Source organism: Ceratotherium simum, chromosome 38 (genome assembly GCF_057802395.1).
Source record: "Ceratotherium simum simum isolate JZ-2026a chromosome 38, ASM5780239v1, whole genome shotgun sequence".
Taxonomy (NCBI): domain Eukaryota; kingdom Metazoa; phylum Chordata; class Mammalia; order Perissodactyla; family Rhinocerotidae; genus Ceratotherium; species Ceratotherium simum.
In genome coordinates, this window is record NC_141937.1 from 9,069,178 (window position 1) to 9,082,093 (window position 12,916).

At 42.7% G+C, this 12,916-nt stretch overlaps 1 protein-coding gene across 1 annotated transcript in view; it reads right to left on the minus strand.

Annotated features, from left to right (window-relative positions):
• The window catches only part of FNDC1 (fibronectin type III domain containing 1), a 101,664-nt gene that overhangs the window by 45,056 nt on the left and 43,692 nt on the right, over window positions 1–12,916 (minus strand). The window contains exons 5-8 of the mRNA XM_087425072.1: window positions 10,396–10,602; window positions 4,184–4,282; window positions 2,494–2,611; window positions 420–607 (exon numbers count right to left, since the gene is read on the minus strand). Of these exons, the coding sequence (XP_087281198.1) occupies window positions 420–607; window positions 2,494–2,611; window positions 4,184–4,282; window positions 10,396–10,602 (612 nt within the window). The remainder of the gene's footprint in view (window positions 1–419; window positions 608–2,493; window positions 2,612–4,183; window positions 4,283–10,395; window positions 10,603–12,916) is intronic.

The following is a 12,916-nucleotide window of genomic DNA, read 5'->3' on the forward strand; positions in this document are numbered from 1 at the left end:
TCTTTTTAATAAAGCTTTTAAAGACATAGTTTAAAAGAAAATAATTGTAGCCTTGAATAGAGTCAAATTCTCACCAAGAATCAAATACAACCTCAGCCTTAGGAAAGAAGGGTTTCTCCTCCACTCCAGAGCTGTGCATTACCCAGGGGCATCCACACACGCGGGTGATTTATGAATACTCCATGCTGCGATTTAATGTGCTCCGCATGTCAGAATAACATGCTAATGAAAACGGCCAGTGAAGGATAAAACATGGGCCCAAGGAAGGTTCTTTGCGTTCATATAAACACTTCCAAGATTTAGGGTTAACGTTACTTTAAAAAATGCCTCTATCACTATTGGCTTATTAAACTGTCTTTAAATCTTATTTCAGGGGTAATTCCCAAGTTGAAAAACCAAAGCCCGTTTTAAATACAGACCAGATTCTGGCGTTCTCTGGAAGACAGAGGTGCTCCACTTGCCATCTCTTTCACCCTGTGAAATACGGACTGCAAATTCATACATGGTGTCTGGAATCAGGTTCTCGATCAACACGCGTCTGTTGGAGATCTGCTTGTAATCCCACCTTGCTGACTCCCCCTTTTCTCGATAGCGCACAGTGTACTGTCTAGAAGAAAAGGCAAGACAACAATGCACCCAGTTGACCAATTCTCCGCAACTGAACACTAGATTCCTTGCTGTTTTTCCTTCCCCATAAGTGATGACTTCTGGAGGTAAGTAGAGAAATCAAAGAGGAGAAAAATCTAAATTTCTGCCTATGTTATGGGCTCAGAATCAACTTAAGTTCCAGGGAAAGGCATCTGAAGTAGGCCAGGAAAGATGGAGCTTAGTGTCTTTTCAAGACCAAAAAGTCTTACTGCTCAAAAGATCAAGCAGAGACTAAGAAGGGAAGGGACAGAAGGCAAGTACCTTATCAGGGATGTGTGCGTGTATGTTTGTGTATGCATGTGGTGTGGAAAGGGCAGTGTTACGAACCAGAATTGGCCCAAAGTATCTTGGCTTTCTAGAATAGAAAGACAAGAAGACTCATTTCATGGCAAAGCAGGCATGTTTTCCATAGGTTCTAGAGGAAAGGCGACGTGTGGTTTTGAGTAGCCTTACTACCTTACAAGAAGGAACAAAAATGAGTAACAAAGAGAGCAGGATAGAGTTGCTTATAAAAGGAACTCTAGTGTGTGATTATCAGGGAGAGAAACATGGTGTGCCCTAACATGGTAATATTCAACAACCGCAGACAGGAGACATCCTCAACACTCTACGACTTGCAAATGCCATTTACTGCATTTCTTTTCCAAGAAATTTTCTTTGAGACCGCCTTGCAATAGAAAGCATTGGATGCAATAAAAATGTGCTATTCATTATGATATTTAATAAGTCAGGATAAGACTTCAGTTGCAGGCATGGCACACCAACTAACACAAGAGTTGTGCTAAGCAAACTCAAACCCTCTTTTGTTTTCTTCAAGAGGTTGGAAATCAAAGTCCAATGGTAATCAGGAACACTTCATGTTGGGGGAGACCATCTGGCCAGGGAGAGAATCACTATGAACCTTACGAAGTCTTTCAAAAGAAGCAGATGTCTTTTTTTCACTAGCAGACAGTGAAAGAAACTATATCTAATCCAAATAACAGCATATATATATATATATAAAATCTCAGCATTATATTTCCTTCATTTTTTTAAAGTATATTCACTTTTCCTGGTTGCACATAGGTTCAAAAATTAAGACGTAGTGACTAGGCCACCAAACCTTTGGCTTTCTCTTGGCTATATAAACTATTCAGTCATTTAACACATAAAATTTTGATGACTATATTAGTCTGCCACTAACTGGAAATGGTATTCGCCAGTGACCTTTTTAACACAAAAATTATTTTAACCTCGTGATTGGTTTTTCATCTATTGCTCTTGCAAATCAATGTAAAAAACGGAATAATATAACGTCATGGCTTAAGAGAAAATACGGTGCATTTTGTTATGCACAAATGAGCTGGACATGAAGCAAGTCAGTGTTTGAAGAATGTCTAAAAGAGGAATTCCATGTGCAAGGCATTAGACAAACGTCCACCACTCTACATAAAAATCCTTCCTACTGCCACTCTTCCCCAATAACAGGAGGAACGGTAAGACTCCTCCCAGGATGGACTCACATCCTCTGCACGGGAACAGATCATGAATGAGACAAAGCAAAACACAAATAGCAACAAAGAAAGAAACAGTATCTAGGAAATTTCCAGACACAAGATTTGAGCAAGTGAGATGTGCAGGCCTGCTGTGTGCATCACACGAGGCCCTGGTAACACCTGATCTGCGGGAGATGAGTGGCCACACTCGGGATCAGCTAGATTGTCATGGAGTAGTCTGCCGTTCAGCTACAGAAGAGGCCAGCTTTCATATATGCCAGAAGATACAATCATTCAAATAAATACATGTCTCTCCAGGGCCAGAAAAAACACGTCTCACACATAAAGACAAAGAAACAAGGAAAAGTACCTTGACGCAACAGCTTTCTTCTGTTTTTCCAAAACAGGATCCAGCCAGGCTACAAGCACAGATTGGGATGACATAACCCGGACGTTGATGTCTTCAGGCATGTCCATTTCATCCTCTTCTGAAATGACAATGGGACACATGGAAAGGCTGTCTCTAACAACAGGCTCTGCCCTGAGTTCCTTGGGCCCCCAGAGTTTATTATTCACCCTGTATAATTTTTTAATTGCTTATGCTTAATGTAGATAACATGAAAAGAACAGAAAGTGAAGCAATTATTTGATTGGTCGATGTAGAAAATCCTAGTCTCTCCTCTTGCTCTTCTCACACAGTCTAAGAAATTGGCAGGAGATTTAAAAGCTGCCCAACTCAACTGACATAAAGAACAGTCCCAGAGGTATACTTAGCCTTGGCCAAAGATACTCCAAGTAACTCAGTGCTTTGCCAGTATGCACTGTAATTTCCTGGGAAATCATGCAATTTTTACAGGAAGCAGAAGTTTAGGGGAAGAAAAGCTCAAATCAGAGCATTTCCTTGGCCCTTGTGGCATGAAACGAAAATTCTGATTCAAACAACTGCACAAATCACATTGAGTTCAATGTCCTCACATTTTAGAACATGTGATTCTGAGGCAGATTACAAGTTATATTCAGATATAAAATAGAATTCAGTTTGCCAACTTCCAACAGGATACATCATTGTCATTAAGCTTATAGTTTTTGTTCAATCTCTAACTTAAATACTCACAAGATGTCTTTAATTTTGCTTTTTAGTCTCTTGGGTTTTTTGTTTTGTTTTTTGTGTGTTTTGTTTTTTCTTTTCACCTTTCAGGGACCATGTTTCAAAAGGATGTGGCTTTTACTACAGGTAGGGGAGGGTGGAATTATTTAGCCTGTTAGAAAAGTGATATGGACTTCTTCGATAGCAGCAATTAATGAATAATAAAAGTGAAACAACATGTATGTGAGACTTCTGTTATACAATGTAAAAAATTATAAGAATTAAAAATATAAAATTATGCAAATATATGTAATAATATAATAACACATATTATATAAAATTATAATCCACAAATAAATTGTGAATTCGTGAAAATAATTATGCTGTAGGTTGCCTCTTTAAATTAAGGCACATGATCCAGAAAAAGGCATATGTAATTTGTTAAAATATAAGTAATACAAAAAATATCTGTGAACGGATGTGGAAAAAAGTATCCCTTAGTAAGTGACCAATGATCAGGCTATCAGCAAGCCATTGCCACCTTCTGCTCTGTCTTCTCAATGCCATTTTTACACAATTTTAGCTGAAATAAAGTTTGAGTGCATATCTTGCATGCCACCTCTTCTACACCCACTGTTGTTTCTCTTTGTTCACAATCTGTTACCGAGGCCAATTTATGCATGGATCAGACTGTGCCTAAATGGAATAAGTACTTGGCTGCTCCTATCTTGGCAAACCTACAGCACAGTAAAGCCATTCAAAACATACAGAGAAATACATTTCATCACAAGAACACTCTAGCCTCTGAACATAAAAGAAACACGCTTGCGTCCAAAATGACCAAGTCGGCCCTGTTGTTTCCTTTATACTCAATAAAATCCATGTAATTCATCACCCCGTCAGCATCACTTGGAAACAACACTGCATTCACACCTAGAGCACGGCTTGACCAGAAGCATCCTCAGAAACATACCTGAAATCTTCCGCTTCGTTAGGGCAGCCCTGTAGACTGGCTGACTCCGCCCCTGGGAGTTCATGGACTGCAGGGAGACCACATACACTGACTCGGAAGCTGTGGACCAACGAGCAAGGGATGAGGCTCTGCGGTTGGTGTTCCCTGAACACACATCCCTAGTTGTCTGCGTTCCTCCCACCTTCCCTCCTTCCCATCTCATCTTTCTGGGGCATTCCCACTTCCTCAGGACAACTCAAGATGAGACCAAGCACTACAGGAACTAAACTCAAGAACAGTATTATGTTAGAAAATGTGGAAGTGATTTTTACCTATAGTCTTGAAAATGAAATGGATTTCTAGCTCATCAGCACCAAAGAAAGATAATAATGTTTAAGAAATAAAAGAATAGCATGTTTACCCACATAACTCCCCCAATTTCTTTTTACTTCCAAAATAAAAAAGGGGTGACTCTGGTTATATCTTTCATCAAAAAGAAGAGAGAGAGACAAGAACAGCCAGTGGGCCAGGTTAGCAGCCCAGATGGGATGCTGTGCCCTTCAAAACTAAAATCCTCAGAATGGAAGAGTTTAAACATATCCTTTATTTCCGGATTGTTCTTTCAGTTAGTTCCCCCCACAGCCCCCTAAAATGCACTTTGGGCCCACTAGTATTCAACTTAACCTAAACTTGAACACTTTATTTGGAAAAAAATTTACAATGATGAAATAAAACTTGTAATTCCTGAGTACTATGGACTCATAGAGTCTGAGACCCAGGTGAAACCTTGGTTATCTTCCAATTTGACCTTCTTATTTTACAAATAAGGACATAAAGTCATAAAAATTGATTGACTTGCCCAAGGTCATGCCCCTAAGAGGGACTCATGATCTTCCCTTTACCCAAGGTTGTTGATGCCTAACTCTAGTCTCTATTGACTGAGCTTCCTGTAGCAGTCTTAATCAATTCCAGAATAAAAATGAGGCAACCTGATATATTTCTAATGCACATAGTTATATCATCAGGTAACACCTAAGGAAATTAATAGAGGTGACGCTAAGATCCTAAAGGAAAGTTATAACACTGGAATCCTTCCTTCAGGAATTGCAAAGTTTCATGTGGCAGTGGGAAAATAAACATTTTGTTTTTACAAACAGCATGTTGAATTAAACATAAAAGGAGACCCGTGTTCAAAAACCCCACACAGACAGCCCTATTTATGTAAAGTAAACTGCTGTAGACTAATCAGATTTCAAGGGAAAGAGATAATATTTGACAACCTGCTCTCTCTCTATATACAGGGGCAGGTGAAACTCACGCTGGGCCATGAGTAAATTATTTAGGCTCAGGCTCTCACATCTTATCCTACCAGAGAATCATGAAATGCAGGTTTTTTAAAAGGGAGGAATCAAGTTTCTAACACTTGGACTCATAGAACATCAAATAAGCTTCTAAACAGAGGAGTTACTTCAGATCTGTTCACTTCTCAGTGCTGTTGACAATCGACACACGCCAGAAGACAAGAAAGAAAAAACTCTGCCATTCAACTTCATCATCCAGAAACATGAATAAATACCCAACGTGAAAAGCAGTGGCCCATCATTTATCAAGAACCACCCAGAAATGAATAATTTCCCACAATTGACATTTTTACATATTTACAATGGAATTCTTAAAGTTCTTTGATTTTGTTTATGCCCAGATTCTTGATTTGCTGAGTTCTCCAAATTAAACTTGGCCCAAGATTATTGTGAAGCAAGAGCTTTGTACTGCAGTGAACTAGAATAACAGCTCATATATATGGAGTCAAGTCTGTTCGCTGTGTTAAGCATTGCACATCAATTCTTCATTTAGTCCCAACAAAGCTCATGAGGAAGCTACTCTCATTGTCTCCATTTCAGATGAGGAAGCAGGCTCAGAGGGGTGAGATGACCCACTCAAGGTCATGGTCTGAGTGGCAGGGCCAAGTCTCACACCCAGTTCTGTGTGGCTCCAAGCCCCAGGCTCTTATGATGCAGGTGAGGAGGGAGCAGGGTCCAGAACTAAAGGAGCACCAGTGATACTGGCTCAACATAAGGTTGACATAAGGGATGCCATGTTGTAGGAAAGAAACCATATTGTAACTTTGAATGATCTCTGACTAACTAACCCGGACATGCTCTGTGGATTTTATGGCCCCTCCCAGCTGCTATAAGTTGATAACTTTGTTCTTTTGAGTTCCTTAAGAATGTGATGACCCCCAGGCAGAGAGCCTATGCTGAGAGCCATCATCAATAACAACTGAAAGATCTGGGTATAGGGCATTGCTCTGGTCTCTGATGCATATCCAGTAAAACAAAAGACTATAGTTCCTGATAGGATAGATGTCTGCCCCCACCCGGAGACCACCCCTCTATATACCTGGCCTGTGGTCTTTGTTCTGTAAGCTAGTTCTTTCAGACATTAGTCGGCCATCTTCCCCCTTGCTAGCAAGCTGTAATAAAGTCCTTTCTCTCCTATCGCCTTGCCTCTTGACTGTTGGCATGTCTTGCGGCAGGCAGATGACCCCCACCTTGGGCAGTAACACCAGCCCCCAGGGCCCAGAAAGTGCCTGACAGCTGGATAGGCCACAGTCCACCTCTTCTTCATAGAGAGATAATGTAGCACATGCAATGGTATAAAAACACACTTCTTTCTGTGCTCCTGATTATTGAATAAAAAGTGGAAATAAAATTACCGAAATGACCCCAGCATCACCAGCCCAGTGACCCCAGGCACCCCCCCATTGTCAGAGCCAACACTTTTGCTCACTTCCCTGACCTCAAGTGGACCTCGAGTGTGTGATGTGCAAGAAACTCCGAGTGTCTCGACTTCTGAAGGACTGTCGTAGCTTTCTGAAGGAGTCCAAACTGAAACGCCCTCATTCTTCATTACCATCGCACTCCCACTTCATGTCCTGGGGCTTGCTAGCTCCTGTCCCTTCCACATTCCCAGGGTCCCCTCACCCTCCCTGTGGGCCTCCTTTGACCTTGGGACTCAACACTGGCGCTCCCGCTGCAGCACTTCCTGCCTCCTGGGCCTGCTTTATTGACTCCAGGCCACTTTCACCATAGGGAGCTCTATTCACTCTGTTGATTGTCTTCATGAGCAACTGCTGGGGCCCCAGTACCTGGGGTGGTGACTGCATAGAAGATGCCCAATAAGACGTGGTTAATGAATGACTCGGAGGGTGGGGTTTCCTGGACCTCAGGCCCACTTTTCTCCAAGTTCCTTTAATGTCTGACCATTCTCTGCAGTGCCACACTTTCAATGGCATCTTGGTTATAAACAGAATTAAACTCCTATACAGGATAAAACCCGGAGAAAGGCGTCCCATAACACAGCAGGCCCACTCCGACATCTCCAGGGAATTCACTTCATCCCGTCCTCCCCGCCATGATGGAGCAAGTGTCCAGTGACACGTCCTCCTCCTCATGGTAGCCTCTCAGATCATTCACGATGGCAAGTCCAACGCTTTTTACGTGGTGGAAATTCAAAAGCTAGCACGTTGGAGCAGAATCCCAAGAGGCCTGCGCTGTCCATTCAGGCTGGGACTGGAGCTCCCCCCCAACCCCAGCTCAGTTCCAACAGCAAAAAAAAATCCTTCTGCTATCCTCAGGTGAGCCAGCGGTTCACTACTGAGGAAATGAAAAGATAGCACCAGTCAGATGAGAAACTTATCACTACTAAATAACATTTTAATGTGAGGTGTCTATGAAAGACTCAGAACAACGAAAACTTTCCACCTAAAAAATGCTCTCCTGCAGTATCAAAAATGCAAAAATAGTGGTTCTTCTCCTCTGCTGATATTGTGGGTAGCATTTGGCCCACATCACCACAACAGAGCCGTTTAACCTGCATGGTACAACTATTCGGGAATGAATGACTGAAGAGTTTCTAAATGATTCAGTGGCTTCATTGACTGAGCCTCTAGCTCCAGGTCTCACTGCTAAGACAGAAACCAGGCTTCACAAAGCACTGACAACTCAGATTTCTCCATTTTCTTCTGCCATCCCTCGTGGTTTCATGTGGCATTGGAGCAGAGAGGCAGCTAGTCTATTTCAGCTGGAAAAGGTCTGCAATCTGTATTTTGAAATGGCTTCAATGCTATGCCTGGCTCACTGCTGCCTGGGCGACCACAGGGAGACCAAGTAAAGCCCACAGAATGCCACAGCTGACTCTGTGCCATGAACACCCAACAGACTTTTCCAAAAGAGTCTTCAGCAGGTGGCTGAACAGAGTAGCAAATAGAACGGTGACTTCCGAGTGTATTTCAGGGAGGAAATCCAGCCTGGCCTTCCACTCAGTGTCTCCACCAGATCAATACGGCCTGGTCAGTGCCTGTCATGCAGCCCAGGGAGCCAGCCTTGGGAGTCCTGAGGAACTTGGAGCTGCTTGTCCAGACTTCAAAATGTTGTGTGGTCATGCCTTTAGCAAAGCAGATCTTGTTCTCAGAGCACCTGAGGAGCGTGGGCCCACCAGGCCTTCTTCCCACAAGCAGACCTGTTTGTACCACCACCATTCTTGCCTTGGGCTGAGCTCCAAACCACTGTTAATTGCTGCTGCGGCCCTGGCAGCTCTCGCTCCTGGGTTCTCTTCTCCCCCTTCCTTCTACCATTCCTCCGGCTTGTCTCTAGCCAGTCTCAGTTCCTGCCGTTTGCTCATCCCTCACTGGGTCTGAGAGAAGATCTTATCTTTTATACTTACATAGGTGCCAATGGGTGCCATTCTGCCTTCTCATTAGTGACTCCACTCACATCACACAGACCTTCTCTGTCTGCCCTTCTCCGCTATTTTGCCTCGAGCCATTCCTCTTTCCATCTCCAGTCCATCATCACGTGTGCTGGAAGCTGAACAACACCTGACTACCATGTGAGGGAGGGACCACTGGATCCTACTGGAGGCTTCCAGAAGGGCCCAATAAGCCACACCCTCTTCCTTGCCTGAGTACTGATCCAATTAGGAAATGAAGGAAGAGTAAGCAGTGGGGGCCAAAATATTTATTGCTGGGGCCGGCCCGGTGGCGCAAGCAGTTAAGTGTGCGCACTCCACTTCTGCGGCCCAGGGTTCACAGGTTCAGAACCCGGGCGCGCACTGACGCGCTGATTGCCAGGTTATGCTGTGGCGGTGTCCCATATAAAGTAGAGGAAGATGGGCACGGATGTTAGCTCAGGGCCAGTCTTCCTCAGCAAAAAAAGAGGAGGATTGGCATCAGATGTTAGCTCAGGGCTGATCTTCCTCACAAAAAAAAAAAAGAAAGAAAAATATTTATTGCTGGTACACACTAAGTTGCAGAACATGGGGACACGTGTACTTTCTAATACTGAACCTCAGAAGTAGACAGACTTTGCTGCTCAGCAGCCCTGGGCCCTCCATGACTTGGGGCACAGAGGCGCTGAGCAGAATGTGTGCTTTCTACAGCCCAGCTTCCTCCCAGGAAGAGGAGATATGAAGGGACCAAGCCACGGTTAGCCAGTGTCTCCTGCCAAACTCATCAAGTAGATAAGAGGGTGTGAGGGAAGGGGGAGAAAAGCAGGAGAGTTGCAGCCACTGGCACTGACTCCACACCAAGGAAGTGCCAGGCGTGAGGGACAAGCATTGCCCCTCGAGGAACATGGCCAGTGTCCACTGTCCAGGCCTGCCAATGAATAGGGCCAACAAAGGTCAGGCCTCCATCTAGGCTAGAACGATGCACATACTCTCTCCCAGTCACAGCAAATGTGCCCTTCAGCCTTCCACGGCCAATGCTTCCTTCACCCAGTAAGGGTTTGGAAAGAGGAAGGAGGGCAGGGCCGATTTGCAGGCTTCACTTGGCTGCCACTACATTTCATCTCGATAAGACTCAAGGTCCAGTGTCCTAGGATCTAAGACAAAGCTTAAAGAACAAAATGAAAGCAGAGCTGAGATGGGAAAAGCATTAGCCCTCCATTCCTGCCACGTCCAGAAAAATGGCCCAATTCAAGGAATCGGTGTTGTCGGGGCAGGAAGCAGCTGATGGGCACCTGAAGGGCAGTCTTGTCCTGCCACTAACTGAAGGTTAAAAAGATGGAGGCACAGAGGGAGGATAGAACAAAGAGCAAAATTTCAAATAACTGTAAAACCTGGAAAAAGAATATTACAACTAAAATAGTATTTTCTGTCACGAACGAGCTTCTAAATATTGAACTGATGGGAAAGATCACCAAACATTGAATACCAAATAACACTGAACTTACCTAGCTTTTTAATTTCGTGTGTTCGTTCATCTCTTGTCAGTGGAACATAATTCATCTTCCGGCCACTTTCCCCGTAGCCCAGAAGAAAACCCCGCGATCTGCGTGGACTCTTGGCTCCAGACAGACGTGGTGCCTTCCACGCAACAGACAGCCGGTCATCTGAGGATCGGACGCGGACACGCAAGGGCTTGTTTGGCACTTCCTTTTCTTAAAGAGGACACGACACAGAAACCATTAAACAGTACACCCCTTAGAGTTTACTGTTGGGTGTATAAAGTCTTTCCAAAGACTGAGCCGCAACAATTAGCAGCTGGGCTTAAAACATCCATTTTTGGTAATCAATTCCAGTAAGAGCGTTTTTTCCCCAAGGGTATCGACACTCCGTGCACATGTTCTTCCCCACATTTCAGACCAAGAGGTCTTAAGAACTTAAAATGAAAACATACCGTGTGTGAGATGCCAGCCAGAAATCTTGGATGTTTTACAATGTTCTTTTTCATCTATTTCCTTTTGCCCTCTTAAAGCCAAAACTATATATTCTCAGGTGAGACGTAAAGGTCGGTGTAAAAATATAGCAAACATTCTTATATGCTATTTATAACTGTCCTCCAGGAAGCTTTTTCACTGTCAGGTTGAAAAGATGGGCTTTCCTGGCATTTATGGTGAATCACTAAGAGCTAAATATAAACTGATTTCTGGTTTTGATCTTAATTTTCCTTACATGTCTGTCTTGCCCCTCCAGACAAATCCTGTTGCTCTCCTCAGTCTCTGTTGTTTCCTTCCTGATAAATCAGTTTCAAGAAATCTTCTTGCTCAACTGATCAATCTCAAGAAATGCTCCATTGTTAGCTTTTTCAAAGCAGTGCATTCTGGTGGCCAATACTTAGTGTTCAAAGTTTTGCTTTGACATCAATTAAGAGCTGATAAACTTGGGAACAAGGGACCGTGTGACAACTACCTTGCCCATTTCTAATAGTGGGCCACATTCTAGCACTCATTTGGGGATCCAGTTAGGGTAATGAGTGTCTCTGTGGTTACATGCTGGTTACTTCCCAGACATTCTTCCTCCACTATCTACATTAACTCCATCATCAATTCTGACTAAGTTTATTAGACTGGAAAATTCCCAGCTAAGCTAAGACATAAAAACAAAGACTAATGTCATGAGTTAGTGTGATCTTCAATAACACAATAAATACAGTCATGCGTCGCTTAACAGCAAGGATACGGTCTGAGAAATGTGTCATTAGGTGATTTTGTCATTGTGCGAACATCATAGAGTGTACTTACACGAACCTAGATGGTACAGCCTACTACACACCCAGGCTGCAGGGTACTAATGTTATGGGACCACCATCCTATATGAGGTTCCTTGTTGATGGAAATGTCATTATCAGCGCATGACTATAAACAGCCATTGGGGATGGTTATTCTGAAAAGCAGACACTTGGCTCCAACGTTCTAAATCTAACCAAAAGGAATATCTATTTGTACATTAGATGGAGTTACCTATCAGTTACTGGGCACCCCATTTCTAAAGGCTACTAAGAGAATACTATGTAATGGTTCAACAAATATTTTCCCCAATATATAAAGTACTAATTATTAAGATTTTTTGTTTTTAATCCAATAGCATAGTGAATGGACTAACTACATACAACATCACCTTGCATCCTGGTGGTAAGAGTGTAACCACTTCCACTGGGTCATACTGAACTGATCTCAGTTTTGTTCCAAGTTATGAGATGAGCTCTCAATTTCAAGGCCTAGCTTCTGTAAAAGTCAGGGACCACCAAGTGATTATGGAAATGACAAATATGTTCATTTATATAGTTCAAAAGAAAGTAATTTTCTGAAAGTGTTCAGCACTAATAGTCCAATGTATTAATGGCACAGCATTGACTAATCTTATGAGTTCCTATATCAATCCTATGAGTTGATCATTCTGATGAGTTCCCATTGGGGATCTGTTGCTTGATACTCATAACATTTTGACGTCCAATGATTCCAGAAAGATCCAGGCTGCCAAATCTTGTTAAGTGTGAGTTGTCCATGGGTGACTGTGTCACAGAATTGGACATGAATTCCCTTCATCAGTGTGTGTGGCTGCTGAATAGACCTTGTATGGAGCTAGGGTAAGAATAATTTTTTTGAAAATACTGGGGAAAAAAATCTGATAAAAACTACTTAGGAAAAGCAAAATCTGGACTGGGAGCAGCATGTTTAGTCTCATTTATCAACAATGAAGCTTTGGTTTGTTTTTTAAAGTTTTAGCAGATTTTTGGAGGACATTCATTAGAGCAAAATACATAACCAAGTTTAATTTTTCAAGAACAGTGTTTGTGTTATTTTCAGATTTATGCAAAGTTAGGAAATAAACTTTCCATGAGCCATGAGCATGGAAATAGAGATTGAGAGAGAAAATGTTAAAGGAAGCAAAAAACTTTGCTTCATTCTCTCTTTACATCTTCTAAGTCATTTTTTTCCTCCATTAGCCTCCAATACAAACTATCACTACACA